The following is an 18840-nucleotide window of genomic DNA, read 5'->3' on the forward strand; positions in this document are numbered from 1 at the left end:
AGAATGACAATACACGAAGGAGAATACTGGACAGCAGGTTGAACAGAGAATGACAATACACGAAGGAGAATACTGGACAGCAGGTTGAACAGAGAATGACAATACACGAAGGAGAATACCGGACAGCAGGTTGAACAGAGAATGACAATACACGAAGGAGAATACTGGACAGCAGGTTGAACAGAGAATACCGGACAGCACAACAACATACAGGGTTTCTTAATGACTGTTTCTCAGGCATTCCACGGTAAATAGTGCATTTAGTTATGCGCTATAGAAATCTCCTTAATTCTTTAGCATGCAGAAATTTCTGTCATCAGAACTAACAAGTACAAAGATATTGAACTATAAACTATCAATATTGATGATGGTGATGATTTAAGGAGTGGTCTGCTCCTAAAAAGTGTTACAACCATGCATTTACAAAAGTTAAAAAAAATAAGCAGTCTACAAATCACCGGTGAACACTGCAAATTTCCAATATATTTTTTATTTTTTATTTACAGTTTAATGAAAGGCATACAGCATCATTCGTCTCGCTGTCAGGCCTGACAATATAGAGTGTGATCAACAAGAAGAAGAAGAATGAAAGGCAAAATTCATCGTCAACAAAACATATGATATCCCACAGAAAGTTCACAACCAACAGGTTAAAAACACATGTATATGTCACAGGGGAAACTAGAATTCAGTAGGATCCGGAATCCTACTAGTAGAGACTGGAATCTCAGTTTCTACTAGTAGATACTGGAATTCCAGTCTCAACTGGACTTTTTCAAGTTCAAACTGGAATTCCAGTATCTACTAGTAGATACCGGAATTCCACTTACAACTGGATTTTTTCCAGTTGAAAGTGGAATTCCGATATCTACTAGTAGAAACTGGAATTCCAGTTTCAACTAACAGCCAGTTCATGTTGGAATTCAGTTTAAATTGGAATTATTTGAAAACTGAAAAAGAAACTGGGATCATATCCACAGAGAGGGTTCAACTTGAAAACAAAGCTTAGATGTGACAATGACTTCTTCACGTGAATCTGAGTTGTTGTTGCAAATAAAGTGACCAATGTTCTCCAGCCAGAGTAATATGGAAATTGGAATTATTTGAAAACTGAAAAAGAAACTGGGATCATATCCACAGAGAGGGTTCAACTTGAAAACAAAGCTTAGATGTGACAATGACTTCTTCACGTGAATCTGAGTTGTTGTTGCAAATAAAGTGACCAATGTTCTCCAGCCAGAGTAATATGGAACAACCGAGGCCCTTCTATTCACAGTGAGTCTTGATCAGTTGATCAGAGTGAAGTGTCAGTGACAGACAGCAGTCAAGATTGAAGATGGAGTCCGAGTCAGAGGATCAGAAAACTCTGTTTTATTCTCTTTTAGAAGCACACATACGGAGTCTTGATGACAGCAAACGAGAATGTTTCTGCATTGCCCAAGAGAAGTACACAAAAATAGTGAAAGCTCTGCAACTGAACAAGGGCCAGCAATGTCCAGAAGGTGCCAAATTCAAGTACAGGTGTGCAAAGCATTATAAATTACAAGTTGTGGGGGCAAGGACAATGCTATGTTGCCAGAAAACCAACTGCCCGGTTGTGACCAGAGAGGAATTGTTTGCGACAATTGCGCGATGTCACGTTCATGTTGGCCATGGGGGAAGGGATAAAACGTGGGCGGAAATCAAAGCAAACTACGCAGGAGTCCACCACTCAGCAGTCAGTGTGTTCCTGAAGACCTGTCCCAGCTGCAGGCAGCGCCAGGTGGTGAAATCACTTCCATCTGGAAAGGCAATGATCAATCTGTCTTTTCTACTCAGAGTCCAAATCGACCTCATTGACTTCCGCAGCAGGCCTGACAGGGACTTTAAATGGATCCTGCATGCAAGGGACTGTTTTTCGAAGTTTTCTTGGGCCTATCCCTTGGAATCCAAGACTGCAGCAGAGGTAGCAGGTCATCTGTTCGACCAATTCTGCACCTTTGGACCACCACGCCTCCTGCAGAGTGACAATGGCAGAGAATTCACGGCGAACGTGATACGTGAAGTGTGTGATCTGTGGCCTGGAACAGTGATCATCCATGGACGCCCAAGACATCCTGAAAGTCAGGGTAAGTGTTCGTTTTTATTTGTATTTTTTTCAGAAATGAAAATTAACCCTTACAGTGCCTACAAGACGGGTATACCCGTCCTGCACTCTAGCCAGTTAGAGAAAACATTCTTGTCGAAGAGTGACCATGCATTGAAACACCCCGGCAGTGAAAGGGTTAATGAGGCAGACCTACCGGTGGTAACATGTTTTGTCTGTTGCATCTGTCAAAAGATAAACATTCAGCTTTTTTCGTAATCGGATCATTTTTCACATTTTACTGACATTGAATTGAAACACCCCGGCAGTGAAAGGGTTAATGAGGCAGACCTACCTGTGGTAACATGGAATATGAAACCGAAATTTAACGCAATAGGTCTAATCTAAAATTTCCATAGTGGTGATTGTGATTGTGATTTTTTTTTTTACTGGCGGTATAACAAGCTAAAATGGGTATGAACTGAACCGCTATGATGTCCAGGTTTTGAAAACTAATGTCGCAGTTGCAGCACTTTAGTACAACATGCTAGATTAACCCCTTGTTACCAAAACCAGGAAACTTTGAAGTTTTCACTCATTCCCCTAGTTTTGGAAAACGGCACTTTGAATTTTAATTTAAAAACATATTATGAATCTGTTTGACTTCCTTGACCTTTACAGATGTATTTTAAGGCATTTTGAGAAGGGATTGCGTTATTAAGACTGGGAATATATCAAAAGTATTAAAAAAAATTATGGAATTTGAGCAATATTTGGTAAAACGTTCTCATCACATCAGTCAAACTATGGATTAACATGGATAAATAGATGTTATTTTAACCGTCTGGGGGTGTAAAATTTGAAAAGTGATTTTGGTGTGCCTCAATTTTACATAAAAGTCCAAATTAACCTCTTGTCTGTGAAATATGGAAAAAATGCCATTTTTCATTTTTCCAACTTATTTTTTCTTCAAAATTAACGATATGTTATCCAACGTTACCGATTTGGGTCTGTTTGATCTCCTAAGCCTGTCTAACTGCATTTAAAGTGAAATACACAGTGCCATTTTTAAAAATTAGGGGAATGAGTGAACTTTTCAAAATTTTGACGTTTTGGGGCAACAAGGGGTTCATTTGGCATGTTGTACTAAAGTGCTGCAACTACATCACTTTTCAAAAACTACACACCATAACGGTTCAATTGATACCAAATGGTCGAAATGGTCATGGCACTTAAAGGGGTATGAAAGACCTAAACCGGAAGTAGAAATCTTTGAACGGCAGCTGATACATTACCTTATCAACTCTCATTATCCAAAGTTTCAAGCCTGTAAGTCCAGTATTACTTCAGAAACATCGGAAAACTCAAAATCAAATTAAACAATTATTATCCGGAAGTGGTCCTAAAGGCTGAATCTTATCATCCCATGTGATGGGAGAAGCCTGGAAGATTCCAACTCAATGTCCGACGCGAAGCCACACTTCCCTTTTGATAATAAAACGTTGTTTTTTTACCACTTCCGGATAAGGATTGTTTATTTTGATTTTGCGTTTTCCGATGTTTCTCAGCGAATACCAGGCTTTCAGGCTTAATTTTCTGGATAATGAGAGTTCATAGAGTAATGTATCAGCTGCCGTTCAAGGAATTCTACTTCCGGTTTAGGTCTTTCATACCCCTTTAATGGTACTGTGACAGTACCATGAACCTTTCGATGAATGATACACTCGACTTCTCAAATTAAAACTGCTCTAGCAGCTTTATAAATCAGCTTTACAACCTGAAATATGGGCTACAGACATAGTGCAGTGGCCTAGGCTTGAAAAGGCCTCTATTTAAGGTGACAGTATCCAACTGGGATTGCTTCACTGTGTGCAGGGTGCATTGAGAGGGGGAACGGAGACCTACAATTGAAACTAGGCAAATGGATGGATACCAATGGCCCACAATGGAGCAGGGGATTAAAGTCTGTGGTTCACTCAATCAACACATCAGTTTCAAGTGCAACTGGGACAACACCGTATGAACTTGTATTTGGTCAGAAACCACGTTCGGACCAAGCTGTTTGGGAGGAATTTGCAGCTCAGGGTATTGTGCGTGAAGAAGATTTGCCAAATGATCTGCTTGTTATGCTTCCCACAATGAGGCAGGAAGGTGCAGTCGTGCAGTCAGTGAGTGAGGAAGATGCAGTCATTGAGTCATTGAGTCAGGAAGGTGCAGTCGTCGAGTCATTGAGTCAGGAAGGTGCAGTCGTCGAGTCATTGAGTCAGGAAGGTGCAGTCGTGCAGTCAGTGAGTGAGGAAGATGCAGTCGTTGAGTCATTGAGTCAGGAAGGTGCAGTCGTCGAGTCATTGAGTCAGGAAGGTGCAGTCGTCGAGTCATTGAGTCAGGAAGGTGCAGTCGTTGAGTCATTGAATCATGATGGTGCAGTCGTGCAGTCAGTGTGGCTGGACAATGTGGGGCGTGTAGTTCTGAGTCAAGAAGACACAGCCGTGAGTCAGAGAAGTGCAGTTGTGCAGTCAGGGAGCCAGAGTGACATCAGCTGCGAGGACGACGAGAGAATCACTGTGTGGAGTGAAGTGGTCTTTGATACAGTTCTGCAGCCAGTCAACAATTCTTTGCCAACTCCCGGACCTTCAACTGCTGGTATGTGGTATGCTTCTATCTGAATTGGTTTTAAAAATCTTGTGTTTTAGAGATATTGGCCATGCAACCATTGGACTAGTTGACGCCCATTACTGTATTAGTCGTATTAATAGGAGTAACATTCCATTACATTAACCCTTTTGCAGCCATAACAAACTAATGATGAACACAATTTTGATAATGATAGACAATGCAGGAGACGGGAGGTGCACTGGCAAGGGTTAATGACTCTGGGGATTAATGGCAGATTTGATGCAAATACAACTACAGTTCATTTGTTTCACAGGTGCTGACCGTTCTTCAGAAGCAGTCAACTTTCAAAAAAAACTTTCCTGTCAAAATGGGTCAAGTGTATGTTTTTGCAATGAATTATTCAGAATTTCTTCCTGTATCACTTCAACGTCGAAACACTAGTACACAGTGATTAATGTGTACACATACATGCCACATTATCATGTCACATTTCCCAACAGAGAAGAAGAAGAATGACTGCAAATGTCTGTTGCAAATACAACTGCATTTTATTTGTTTCACAGTGCCGACAGGACCAACACTGACGTGCGGCTCTTGACCTGCAAGATTCTGGAATCAAAGATGAGGGGCGGTGATTCTGTCTATCGGGTGTATTGCCCGACTGGAATTGTTAAAAACTGGTTTCGGGGGGTGGAGCTTGTGGACATGAGCAGTGTGGTCCTCCCACATCTCAATGTGGTAAACCCACAGACTCTTAAGGAAGTGTCCCTCATTCAAGCCTCCAGGTCATCAACTGGTTGGCAAAACCGTGGAGCTGTCGCCAGGTCCGTCTGTACGTGCACAGGCGCGTGCATGACAAAGAGGTGTCCGTGCAAAGATGCCAAACTTGCATGTGGCACCAAATGCCACCCGCACAGCAAGAAATGCAAGAACATGTCCTGAAGTTGTCTGATGTGATTTTCATTGATTTGACTATGCAGTTTGTGGTGTTGGGTCTTTTTAAACAATGGATTTGCTTTCAATAAAGTAGTCAACTGTTCATTTTAAACAAAAAAGAAACTACATTCATCTCCATCGCGAAATTCCAATTTGAACTGAATTCCAACATGAACTGGCTGTTAGTTGAAACTGGAATTCCAGTTTCTACTAGTAGATATCGGAATTCCACTTTCAACTGGAAAAAATCCAGTTGTAAGTGGAATTCCGGTATCTACTAGTAGATACTGGAATTCCAGTTTGAACTTGAAAAAGTCCAGTTGAGACTGGAATTCCAGTATCTACTAGTAGAAACTGAGATTCCAGTCTCTACTAGTAGGATTCCGGATCCTACTGAATTCTAGTTTCTACTGTGACATATATATATAAAGTGACTTCAAAATGGAAATTCATTCAATGTTAACATGTATGTGGAACTTGTAATAGCACACTTGACACAATCAACATATATGTGGAACTTGTAATAGCACACTTGACACAATGAACATAAAAGCTAATCAAGAGAACGGCTAAAGTCGATCCAGTGGCCCAGAACACACAGAACAGCTACACAATCAAGAGAACGGCCAAAGTCGATCCAGTGGCCCAGAACACACAGAACAGCTACACAATCAAGAGAACGGCCAAAGTCGATCCAGTGGCCCAGAACACACAGAACAGCTACACAAATGACTTAATCATGTTAAAAATAAATACTGACAAATAAATAGAGTTTCCCGTAGTTGACTGCTACCCGGCCTCCGTCACCCGTCATTTCTCATGTTGTGATTGTTCATTCTAACAGTAACAACTCGCATGCAACAATACTCTTCAGTTGAATATTGATGATGGTGATGATTTAACCGGTAGCTCAGTTGGTAGAGCACTGGATTTGTGATCGAAAGGTCGCAGGTTCGAATTCGGGCCGGGACGGACACGGGTCAACTTTATGTGCAGACCCAGAGACGGAAGCCATGTCCCACCCCCGTGTCATCACAATGGCACGTAAAAGACCTTGGTCATTCTGCCATAAGTGCAGGTGGCTGAATACACTTAAACACGCAGACACTTGGGTAGCGCGACTCCGTTGCTGCTAGCTTTCCACTGGGAGGAAGCGACCCGAATTTCCCAGCAATGGGACAATAAAGTAATGAAAAAATGAAATGAAAATGAAAAATAACTTTGCGTCTCTCAAATCACTTGTTCATTCTAACAACTCACATGTAGTTACACTGAAGAATATTCAGCCTGTGAAACTTGGTCTCTGTCTGAAATCACATGTTGACGTCACCACAAATTGATAAAAAAAAAAAAAAACGCAGTTCAAAGTTTCTTGTATCTTTCTGTCCTTGGTTAGAAGAGGAAGACATTCTGCACTTCCGACCTGTCCTTGGTTAGAAGAGGAAGACATTCTGCACTTCCGACCTGTCCTTGGTTAGAAGAGGAAGACATTCTGCACTTCCGACCTGTCCTTGGTTAGAAGAGGAAGACATTCTGCACTTCCGACCTGTCCTTAGTTAGAAGAGGAAGACATTCTGCACTTCCGACCTGTCCTTGGTTAGAAGAGGAGGACATTCTGCACTTCCGACTTGTCTGAACCCCCTCAACTCAACTCAACTCAAATTTTATTGGCTTCAATGGTCGACTTTGCTGAAATTATCGCCCTTGGCGCCGCGCGGTGTCGCCTCGGTAATTTGGGGCCAGGCGCTTGAGTGACGCACTGCCATTTTGGTACACAGCGTGTACAATGCCGAGTACATGTTGTTGTGTTTACGGATGTTCGAATCGATCGGGACATCTATTTCCAAAGGATCCTAATCGTCGCAAACAATGGGAAACTGCAGTGAAGCGGGAGGAGGAGAAGAAGAATTGGAAGGCTACCAACTGCAGCATTGTGTGCAAGGAGCATTTTCTTCCAAGTGACTACCATGCTTCGGACTTTGGAACTGACGGTACGGTATGTTTACATTGTTTTGGTCGCAGATTTTGGTCAGTGACGGAGGCTATTAACGCTTTAACATTCAGTTTGTGGTTCGGGACACACTGCTAAATTGTTCTGTTACGAAATTCACACACTTTACGTGTTTTTACCGGTGTTTTTCTCCCGGTATTTTTAGAACATTGAGTCCTGGCTCAGGATTGCCCTCACCCTGCACAAGTCGCTACCTCTCCCTCCCCCTCCTGTACGTTCAGAAAAATCCCCTCCTCCCCCCTTTCCCATAAAATAACCTATATAATTATCTTAGTCACTGTCAAAGTAGGGTTGTTGACGGATTGAGGGTACGTTGGCTGGGGCTCATACCCCTGGCAGTTCCAAGCAAGTCAATATCGCTCAATCAAGAGACGTGAAAACTGACAGTGTGTACGTGTTTAGTTGTCTGTTCGCTCGTCTGTCCGTCCGTGTGTTCTAGGCCCCGTTTATATTATTTTATTTTCCTTTCTTATAGCTGCAGCGCACCACCAAACGTGAAGTAATTGCCCTGTACAGGGATTTTTCACCGAACCAGAAGAAGAAGTTGTACTTATGAATGTGTTAATTTGCAGGGTTGCCGCGGAAACAGAAATATCTAAAGAAGACGGCAGTACCAAGCATCTTCCATTGGACCAAAATCAGGACCCCAGCTCAAAACAGCAGAGAGGAAAGACTGTCGAAGCGACGAAAACTCCAAACTGCAAAAAAAGCTGCTGAGTGGGAAAGCCTTCATGCAGAGGAGAATGAAAGTTATGAACCTGACATAATTATACAAGATGAAGAATTTATTATTGAAGCTGAAGTGGAGATTGATTCTACTGAAGTCAATGGATCTGACACTGTGGAAAGTAACCCTGCACCCTGTTCTTCAACAGATAGCTATTTTTTCCCTACTAGTAGTACTACAACCAGCCATGAATTTGGACCTCAAGTCGAGACAGTACAAGCTTGCCAAGGAACCAAGGGCATCAACAGTGTGCAACAGCCCTACTTATGTATTGATTCTATCAAACACTCTGACAAATTTGTGCATCATTACACAGGACTTGAAAGCTACTCTATTTTCCAGCATGCCCTTTGGTCTCTGGGTGAAAACATTAACTGTCTCAAATATGCTTATTCTAAATCTTGTGCTTGTTTGTCTGTTGAAAATCAGTTCCTTTTGATGCTCGTTAAATTGAGGCGGCATTACCCACATATTGAATTAGCAAGAATGTTTGGTGTGTCAGAGTTTACTGTGCAGAATGTTTTTGTAACATGGGTAAACTTCTGCTACCTTCAGTGGGGAGAAATAAATTGGTGGCCAGATCGTCATTTAGTAACCCACTTCTGCCCGACAGATTTTAAACTCAAATTTCCTACCACAAGGGTCATTGTTGATGCGACAGAAGTGAGGGTAAAACAGCCATCAAACCCAAGAGCACAGAAAGCTAGTTTCTCCACCTATAAACATGGCAACACAGTAAAAGTATTGGTAGGTGTCACCCCTAGTGGTCTAACATCATATGTGTCTGATGCATATGGGGGTTCCACAAGTGACAGACAGATTGTTGAGCGCAGCCCACTACCCCTTCTTTGTGAAAGTGGGGACTCCATTATGGCTGACAAGGGATTTAACGTTCAAGACATTTTTGCACCAAGAAATGTACTGATCAACATACCAGCATTTTTTAAGAAGAAAAACAGGCTAGGTGTTGCTACCTTGCAAAAAGACAGAAAAATTGCCAGCAAGAGGGTGCATGTTGAAAGAATAATTGGCATGGCCAAAGTTTACACCATCTGTCAACATAAACTTAACCTGTTAGAGACAAGACTTGCATCCAGAATCATCACAGTATGCTTTTATCTGTGTAACTTCAGAAAAACAGTGGTCAGTCGCTTTGCGTAACACCAATGCCAGTGGATTTGAAAAGGCAAAAGCACCATCTGTATTTATCATTCAGTCAATGAAGAAAAGAAATGTGTGAATAAATAACAGATATAGATTCAGGCAGTGATTTTTTTTAATGAATGTGGTGAAGTAGCATTGAAACATCTGAAACTACAAAGTTTTCTTACTGGCAAAGAAAGGTAGCCTTTTTTTTTCTTCTTTAAAAAGCAGACACACGCACATTCAAAAAAACTTTGAACACTTGAAACAGAATTCCATGGATTTACTTTGAAACTTTACTTCATATTAATTTCCATTTCATCCAAATCCAAGGCATATGCCATTTAATAACAAACAAAACATGCCAACCAGTAATTTCAAATATACTTTAAGAATCTCTATTAGACTGTTCAGCTTCACATTGTATCTGCTACCAACAACCACCAACAGGATACAGTTTAACATTGTCTGTGTTCTTACAAGACCCAAACAGTAATGAGATTTATCATTAATAATCATATAACTTATAAGTATCCATTGTGTGCACACACACAATATGCATACCAACTATGCTCGCATACCAACTATGCTCTGTGCATCTCAAAATGCTTTCTTTTTTGGTATAGCTTTATCATTCTTTATTTTAATCTACAGAACATATTCACTGTTGCATGATCAAGGTTTCACGGTGTGTAAATAAATGTGTCCTACTTTGAAGAATCTGTTTTGTTTAACCATGTATGCCTGAGGGAGATTTTTTGAATGTGTTTTGTTTTACGGATTGACAATAACATTAGCAACACACACCAACACAATACATAATTTTGCAACCTTATGTGTGTTTATCTTTAAGCAAAATCATCAATCTCAGAAATATTGTAAACTTGTACCATTCTTTGGTGCGTCACCAGATGTCTGTTAAATTAACCCATATAAACTTAACATTGACTTTATCAAGATAACATTCAAAGTTGCAGACTAACTTACTACACACCTACAGCCAGTAACAAACAAACTCTTTATACAAAAAAAAAGTGTTTCAAGTATGGGGTGAGTTCAGTATACGTTTTGCTCAGTATACAAAAAAAAGTGTGTGTGGGGAGGGGGGGGGGGGGTTATCTATGTGATACACTAACAAGTAATACTTTCAAAACATGGTGATACTATAAATTTTAAGACTGAAATCAACCATGTCCATCACTCTGATTCACCTTGTTCGGCCTCAGCTGTTTCATCAGCAACAAAGTCTCTGTACAGATTTGTCTCAAGTAGAGCAAGTTTGAAATGGTTGTCAAAGAACTGCTGCAACTTCTCAACCATTGATGTGATGAAATCATCATCTTTTGGAATTTCCAGTATCACCAGGTCTTTGAAAGTGTACACTACAAAGTATGCTAACTGTGCTCCTACACACATCTGGCCTTGAACTTGGTAGAAATAGTCATGCGACTTTTTCAGTTTGTAGCAGCCTTACTTTTCTTTCTAGGTATGGAACATTGTTCTCTGAAATGGGTAGATCTTTTGCACTGAAGGGGCATTTCACTTCCACCACTGACTGCGACCCACCCTCTTCTTCAATAATAGCATCTGGTGACGCCCCCAAGAATGGATAAGTTTTACATACATACAAACCACAGACACTGATCGTCTTCTCTGTGGCTGCCGCAAATTTGTGTAGGGCTTTAAATTCGTATTTCTGTCCGTGTTTGATTGAGGGTGCATTGCATGTTGGCTGTCTGTATGTCCATTTTTTTGCTAGAGCTGTGATGTCACTTCTACTTGTTAACTTACACACACGGCCAAAGTTTGAGGATTGTAGCCTCCTGGTCCTCTCTGTAGCCCACATCAGCGTCAATTTCAACATCAACAATGTAATTAACTTGCGTCTTCATTTGTGCCTGACATTTAGATTTGATAAAAAAATTATTAGAGTGTCCAGGTGCAAATCTACAATGGGTCAGGTACCTTTCCTTGTACATGTCCTTTGCAATGGTGGTCAATTTTGCTCCGTTGTGGGACAGGTAGGCAGCCACACCTCTCTCTGTGATGATTGGTATCGGGGAGCCCAGGTTGATGTCCTTGTAGAGACTGCTGTCAGGCACTGTCATTGCCTACTCCTTCTCCAGGGTTGTTGTCCTGCCAAAATTGCTGTTTCTTGCGTATGCTTCCAGTCTGGAAAAAAAAGAAGATTTAATTAATACAGTATTTTGATACAAATGGAAGCAAAGTACATAGCTGTAATTTTGTTCTCTGTCAGACAGCACAAAAACACATATATTTTATTATGATCATTACTCTTTCAGTTTTATAACAAGCTGCACTGTTGAACTTTCACACCAAAAACAAACGGTTTCCAAGTTGTTTTTTGCAGTTACAAAGTTCACCCCACCCCACTTCATCCCCGGCCTCTCTCTCTCTCTCTCTCTCTCTCTCGCCAAAATTGTTTATCAATCTCAACAGTGAATGCAGTGGGATGGGAAGTTGAGATAGATCTAGCTTGATCTAGCTTGTCTCCCACTCGCTGCCTAATTTCTCCGGTCTTTGCTTCTGTTTCCATAGTGTCTACTGGGTGTTCGTTGAATCCCTTTCTTTCATAATACATTGATTTCACCTGAAAATGTTTACAACACAACGCGATTTAAAGCAGAATCAGAATGAGAAAGGCAGCGATAGTTTGTCTTGTGCCTGTAGCAGACGACTAGCCGAGATAAACAAATGAGTTTTCTTTCACTTACCTCTCCACAAGATCTTGTTTACGCCCGTCAATTGTGGCTCCTCGTTTCCTACACTCATCCCGAAGATCAGAAAGCTACATATCGCCGAATTTCTTCATCTTTGCGCGTAAAAAATCAGCTGCAAAAGTTGTTTTGTAGAACGTGAGCCTAGCAAGCAGGAAGTTAGATTTGGCCCCAGTTTACCGCAGCGCCGCCACGCGGTGGCAAAGGGAGAGAAAAACCGCTAAGCTGCTCATTTTCATAGAAGAATTTGTCTTGCGCTTGGGAGAAAGTAAGAGTATAACATATAAAATCATATCACATTTCATGTATCACACACAGTAATCACTAGTAGAAGCCTACAATTATCACAGTTGTACCTGTATCATACATGCAAATAGATAGTATCACATTTCCACGTATCACACACAATATATACATTACATAACATACAGCAAGCTTCCATCTCCCGCGCCCCCCCCCCCCCCCTCCCACACATACATATCCTCGCACGTGCGTCGACTCCATACAAATGACATCATCAGTCCATTAACTAAAATGCACAATGACTAGTAGTGGGTACATGATACTTAATACGTGCTCAACTAGACCTGCTAACTAAAATAATAACAGAAACAAAAACAAGGACTGGGCACAACATTTACACGTGTGTGACCTACTTTAATCAAGTGCCTGTGATCTATAAATAACAATGATTGCGTTTAAAGTAAAACATGAATAATGCCGATGTTTGCTAACAATGAATACATAACAACTAAGATAAGAATGTATGTGCTTTCATGATATGATTATTTTATAAAACACAGTGGGGAATTTTGGAAAATAGTTTTTATACGAAACTGCGCACATCGAGTCGAGCTCTGTAGCGTGTGTGTTCGGAGGCAGGAGACACACATGGCTGTGGATATTAATTGTTCGATGGATTAAAAAGGATACCCCGACTTCGGCAGGGCAGAAGGAGGTACAAGACGGTGTGCTGTATTGCTGTGTGTGAGTGTGCTGTGCAGACCTTCTGTGTTATGTGCATGTTCTATTCTAGTCTGTCCGTAGGCTTCCTCTGAGGGCCTATTGTGTACAAGGGGAGGTCACTTCCGCCTTATAAACAAACACATGTGGAGACCCACAGAAATACCATAGCATCGTAATGAAAGAGGGCAAAAATACTAATAACAGCAAGGTAAGACAGGTCTAGGACATTATTTCTAGGACTGACTAAGCAATGGAACAACATCATGATCTTCATAAGCAAATGATAGTGAGAACAAAACAGAATTCTTACTCTTCTGACTGCTCCCAGTGATTGACATTCAAAACATCCATCCTGTTCTATTCTAAATAGTTGTAAAAAAAAAAAAAAAACTTCATAAGAATAATATTAAACATACATACTTGATTTGTTTAAACATAATTCTAGTGTAAAAGTATACTTTATAAGTTGTGGAGATAATTTTAAAACATGAAGATAAAAAACACAACAATAACCACCTCCTGTTGTACAAACTGTTCTCTCCGCGTGCAACTGTCGCCAGGCTTGCTTCTGTTGGGGAAAGAGAATCACAGCCAATCTTCACACAGCAAAGCAGATCATGATTATCTCGTGAACTTATTAGGCCAAAAAAAAAAGGTCTGTTTACGGTAACATAGGCACACAAAAATAGGGTCGCTAGGTCTGGAATTTTTTTTTTCTCCAAAAAAGCATATTTTTAAGTTATTTTGCCAAAAAAACAAAGATTTTTTTTTCCCCAAATGCCAAAACAAGTCTAGGGTCGCGCGAAAAAATAGGGTCGGTCGGGTTATTGTAAACAGACTATTTTTTTTTTTTTTGCCTTACAGTTGAGACGACTGCAGCCCATACGAAACAGATTTATCTCAGCGATCACCAACTCACATCTTGTGCAAACTGTTCTTTTCAAGTATCACCAGCATGATCATTTCCTGGGAATTGTGACACACTCGGGCAGTCCATTCACAAACAGAATTCTCTTAGCAATGAGCAGCTCGTATCTTGTGCCAACTGTTCCTTTCAAATGGTCATTTGTTGGGACGGTTGAGAGACATGGGCAGACCATACACAACGGGGGAACAGCCATTGAGCCAGCGTATCCTGACGACGCGGCGAGCTTTCTGCACAAGGGTGGCGAGCGAGAGGCGTGGTTGTGTCCCCTGGTGAGCCAACCAGAGGTGGAGGAGCTCCAGACAGAAGAGGTCGATGTCGCGGTCAGTGATGTTCCACAGGTTGCCCAGCACACACGGGCTGAAAACACACAAGTCAATTAAACGCATTCATAATCAAGCGTGAGAGAGAGAGAGAGAGAGAGAGAGAGAGAGAGAGAGAGAGAGAGAGAGAGAGAGACAGACAGACAGACAGACAGACAGAGAGACGCTTTGACACTTTATTGTCATTAGCTAATAAAAGCCTTATAGACAAGGTAAAACAACAATTTCTGCATCATTGCAGGGGTAAAAGAACAAATGAACAAAACATTAATAACAACAAAAACATAGCAAACTAGTTTATGAGTACGAACAAACAAACACACCGACACGAAAGCCATAGGTAAACAAAAATATCTAAGACAAAGGGTAAAAAGCAAGGTATAGTATGTACACACAAAGGAAAATACTGATCAAATTGTTCGGTCTAGGACAGTTAACACACACTCATAAAACCAATCAATCTGCAGACCACAAATATTTAAAGCCAAGAAACCACCGGTCGGCGTTACACTCGCGTGACTAGTAGGGGAGAAGGAGAAAGAGAGAGAGAGAGAGAGAGAGAGAGAGAGAGAGAGAGAGAGAGAGGGGGAGAGAGAGAGGAGGGGGGAGGGGGGAGAGAGAGAGGGGGAGAGAGGAGGGAACAAAAATAACAAAGAAGGAAAAGAAAACATGACAGAGTGAGAGAGAGATGAGACTGAGAAAGAGAGAAACGAGAAAGAGAAGAAAAGAGAGAGAGAGAGAGAGAGAGAGAGAGAGAGAGAGAGAGAGAGAGAGAGAGAGAGAGAGAGAGAGAGAGAGAGAGAGAGAGAGAGAGAGAGAACGAACGAACCAACTTTATTTTTCGAGGGTAATGGAGTAGATACAGCAAAGATCTTTTTTCATCCAGCCCTCGCCCAAGAGGGAATTAACTAAGCAGTGCATAATATTAAAGCAGAAGAAGAAGCAAAGCAAAAACATAAAAACATGGTTATTAAATCAGACAAAGAGGAGAAAAAAAATGTTCATAGCATACATGGTCATTGGTAATGGTATACATTAAAACACACACTTTGACACACACGGTCACATGCACACAGACACACACAGACATACATGCACATACAGACACACACGCACACAATCAATCAATCAATCAATGACGCTTATATCGCGCATATTCCGTGGGTACAGTTCTAGGCGCTCTGCAGTGATGCCGTGTGAGATGAAATTTTATATGGCCAGTAGATTGCAGCCATTTCGGCGCATAATTACCTTTCACGGCCTATTATTCCAAGTCACACGGGTATAGGTAGACACTTATTAACTGTGTGTTAGGAAACGCTACCGTTGCTGAGCTTTGGTTCAGTTTTGTGTGTTGCATGTAGTTGACTTATTTGTACTTTGTGGGAAAGTACCGATATTATATTTTGTAAACACGATATTTATGCTTGGACGAGAATGCAGGTGAACTTTCTAGTCCTGTCAAAACAAGTTGTTTACCATGCTGTTTTAGTCGTGAGTTCGTGGCGTTCGTTCGGATTGAGTGTGTCGGCGCTTTTGATGTACGTCATAAGAGAATGTCGCTAGTTTAGTCCATGCACGGCTCGTATAATGTATGTAGTTGTATCATGTTCGGTCTGGAATATTCTCGAGATTGAGTATTTACTATATATGCCAGCGCGATTTGAATGTTAAAAAAGGCTTCTATTTGAGTTCTGCTACGATGTGCAGTTGTATGTATTGAATGCTGAATAAATCCTCGAACTCAATTTGACGAGTTGTTTTCTGTTGCTGCGAAGACGGGCGACGTAGAATAAAAGAACACAACTATACGACGTTTGAGAACTTGTGGCAATCTCAAGTGTCGTGTAACAATTGGGGGCCAAGCCAAGGATCTACGTTTAACGCCAAGGGTTTTCCAGTAACAAGGACCAGTGTCAAGACAGTCACAGGAGGTAGCCATCAATCGGGTGTATCCTGAGGGATCAGTATTGAGACTACGGAACCGTGGATTCGGTGTGACTGGTGAAGAGTTTGGTAATCGCCGCAGCTCGGTACGGTGAGCGACGCCGGAGTGTATCGGGATTACAGAGGTTAGCTGCCGTTTGGACGAGACGGACTTCGTCGCGGAGCTAGTGCATTAATACTACGAAATACGACTGGGGTACGTCGTGTACGTATCGTGAGCAGAGTGCGCCGTCACGTTAGACGAGGAGGGTGGCAGCCTGCGTCTACGAAGGTGAACAGCGACGAGAGAAGCATCGGAGGTGCAGTAGAGACTGTGTTCTTTTAGAAGACTACATTCGTCTACGTTCGTGTCTGTGAAAGAATACAGACGAACGCACCGGAAAAGACCAGAATGGCTGAGTTCTGGGCAAAAGGAGTTGAACTGGGACTGAAAGGCAAGCAGCTGACGGAGTTCGTCGAGTCCCAGACACAACTGCTAGCGCAGCGTGAAGAAAGACAAGCGCAGCGTGAAGAAAGACAGGCGCAGCGTGAAGAAAGAGAAAGAGAAGCACAGCGTGAAGAAAGGCAAATTGAGCTGAAACGCTTGGAGCTCCAGATAGAAATTGAGATGAAGCGCTTAGAGCTTCAGACAGAAATGGTGCGTGTTCAAAATGAGCACGAGGCACCACGCCAAAGAGATAACCAGCAGCAAATGTTACACAGGGCACCGAAACTTCCAGCATTCGCTGACGGGAAGGACCAGATCGACTGCTACCTTGCAAGATTCGAGAGGTTCGCTGAGAGTGCTAGATGGCAGCGCGACGACTGGGCGATTCTACTCAGCGCACATTTGACTGGGGCAGCACTTGAGGTCTACACTAGACTCTCAAACGATGACGCCAGAGACTATAATGTACTGAAGGAAGCTCTGTTGCGTTGCTACAACTTCACTGAAAGGGGCTACCGTCAACGCTTCCGCGAATGCCAGCCATTGTCTGGAGAGACACCGAGCCAGTTTGTGGAGCGCCTGTCGTCATACCTGCAGAAGTGGGTGGAGTTATCAGGTGAAGAGCAGTCATATGAGAGTCTGCGGGACTTGATCGTGAAGGAGCAGTTCCTTAATGCCTGCCCGAAGGACCTGGCGACCCGCTTGGAAGAGCAAAAACTGCGGGGTTTGAAGGACATTACTGATGCTGCTGAGCGTTATCTCATTGCTCATGGAAGGACCCTGGGGACGTCAAAGTCATCGAAACCTTTCCAGAAGAGCGGGAACCAGGGAAACCAACCTGCCAAGGGACAAACTGAGTCCGCACCATCATCCAATGAAGGGCAGAACATAACGTGTTTCCATTGCAATGCCAAGGGCCACCGAGTCGCCAACTGTCCCCAAAAGAAAAATAACGGACATGTCAATGACAAAGCGCAAGAACATCGACGGAGATATTACGACAACAAGAGGCAAACGAGTGGCTCGAACCAACAAGTATGTGCGAGCAGCGTCATACTTCCAAGGGCTGCCGAGCAAGTGGCTACACCATCGGACGTGGAAGAATGTATATCTGATGGCCATCTTCTACTCGCCAATGGCAGGTCAATCTCTGTCGTCGCCAGCGCAGCTGTGTCAGTGTCGAACATGCCCGTGTCGAAGGGATTTGTTGAGAAGCAGGAAGTGACTGTTCTCAGAGATTCGGGCTGCAATGGGGTCATCGTCAAAGAGGATTTGGTGCCGACAGAGAAGTTCACTGGTGACTTCAAGTGGACGCTCATGGCTGACAGCAAATGCGTGAAGGCACCAGTGGTAAAAATCCAGATCGATACTCCATACTTCACCGGAGAAGTTGAGGCCGTCTGCCTGAAGAAGCCCTTGTACGATCTACTAATTGGGAATATTGGGGGTGCGAGACGTCCTGATGACCCTGATTTCGAATGGAGAATGGGCGCAGCTCAGCCTGCTGTTGAGGAGGAAGACCCACTGCCATTCGCGAATGAAGATATCAGCGAACTGTTACGAGATGACAGAGCAACTGTGCATCGCCGCGACCAGCCGCAGGTTGTAAGCGCTGTGATGACCAGAGCCCAGGCGAAGAAGGACAAAACAACTACGCCACTCAGGGTCACCAACAGTTCTGCAACTGCTGTCGTGGACAGGGATCAGCTGATTCAGCTACAGGAAGCTGATTCGACCTTAACAAAGTACAGGAGTCGTCCTGTCAAGGAGATGACTAAGGGCGAAGGCACTGTGCACTTTGAAGTAAAGGCCAAGATCCTGTACCGAGTGTTCCAGCACCCGAGAGTCAACGGTAGGAAGCCATTACGTCAAGTTCTGGTGCCTCAACCACTTAGGCGCCAGGTGATGGAGGTGGCCCACGACTCTATTATGGGAGGTCACCTGGGTGTCAAGAAGACATCGGACAGAATCCAGGCTGCGTTTTACTGGCCAGGACTGCATGCAGATGTGACTCGA

The 18840-nt window shown here is 42.6% G+C and overlaps 2 protein-coding genes and 1 long non-coding RNA gene across 4 annotated transcripts; 2 read left to right on the forward strand and 1 right to left on the reverse strand.

The window, feature by feature from the left end:
* Window positions 1-658: 658 nt before the first annotated feature.
* Window positions 659-5148, forward strand: LOC138955304 (KRAB-A domain-containing protein 2-like). The gene is made up of 3 exons (XM_070326930.1): window positions 659-2108; window positions 3941-4708; window positions 4995-5148. The coding sequence occupies exons 1-3, from the start codon at window positions 1337-1339 to the stop codon at window positions 5120-5122; spliced, it is 1668 nt and encodes a 555-aa protein (XP_070183031.1). The 5' UTR covers window positions 659-1336; the 3' UTR covers window positions 5123-5148.
* Window positions 5149-7275: 2127 nt separating this feature from the next.
* Window positions 7276-9827, forward strand: LOC138955305 (uncharacterized). Of its 2 annotated transcripts, none has more exons than XM_070326931.1 (2): window positions 7276-7608; window positions 8201-9827. In XM_070326931.1, the coding sequence occupies exons 1-2, from the start codon at window positions 7404-7406 to the stop codon at window positions 9514-9516; spliced, it is 1521 nt and encodes a 506-aa protein (XP_070183032.1). In that variant the 5' UTR covers window positions 7276-7403; the 3' UTR covers window positions 9517-9827. The 2 variants fall into 2 exon arrangements, 1 of the variants encoding a protein (XP_070183032.1); XR_011452182.1 differs by having other exon boundaries at window positions 7477-7613; window positions 8201-8331.
* On the reverse strand, window positions 9768-12464 carry LOC138955306 (uncharacterized). Its single transcript, XR_011452183.1, has 2 exons — window positions 12234-12464; window positions 9768-11670 (listed from the first exon to the last, which is right to left on the reverse strand). It is a non-coding gene; the product is annotated as an uncharacterized lncRNA (long non-coding RNA).
* Between the last annotated feature and the right edge of the window lie 6376 nt (window positions 12465-18840).

The sequence above is a fragment of the Littorina saxatilis genome, unplaced genomic scaffold (genome assembly GCF_037325665.1).
Source record: "Littorina saxatilis isolate snail1 unplaced genomic scaffold, US_GU_Lsax_2.0 scaffold_294, whole genome shotgun sequence".
NCBI lineage: Eukaryota > Metazoa > Mollusca > Gastropoda > Littorinimorpha > Littorinidae > Littorina > Littorina saxatilis.

Excerpts from the sequence above, each read along its gene's own strand:
- LOC138955304 (XM_070326930.1), top strand. The coding sequence starts at position 1,337 with ATGGAGTCCGAGTCAGAGGATCAGAAAACTCTGTTTTATTCTCTTTTA. Across the intron at positions 2,109-3,940 it reads AAGACATCCTGAAAGTCAGG|GGTGCATTGAGAGGGGGAAC; the intron begins GTAAGTGTTCGT and ends CACTGTGTGCAG. Across the intron at positions 4,709-4,994 it reads TCCCGGACCTTCAACTGCTG|GTGCTGACCGTTCTTCAGAA; the intron begins GTATGTGGTATG and ends TTTGTTTCACAG.
- LOC138955305 (XM_070326931.1), top strand. The coding sequence starts at position 7,404 with ATGCCGAGTACATGTTGTTGTGTTTACGGATGTTCGAATCGATCGGGA. Across the intron at positions 7,609-8,200 it reads TTCGGACTTTGGAACTGACG|GGTTGCCGCGGAAACAGAAA; the intron begins GTACGGTATGTT and ends GTTAATTTGCAG.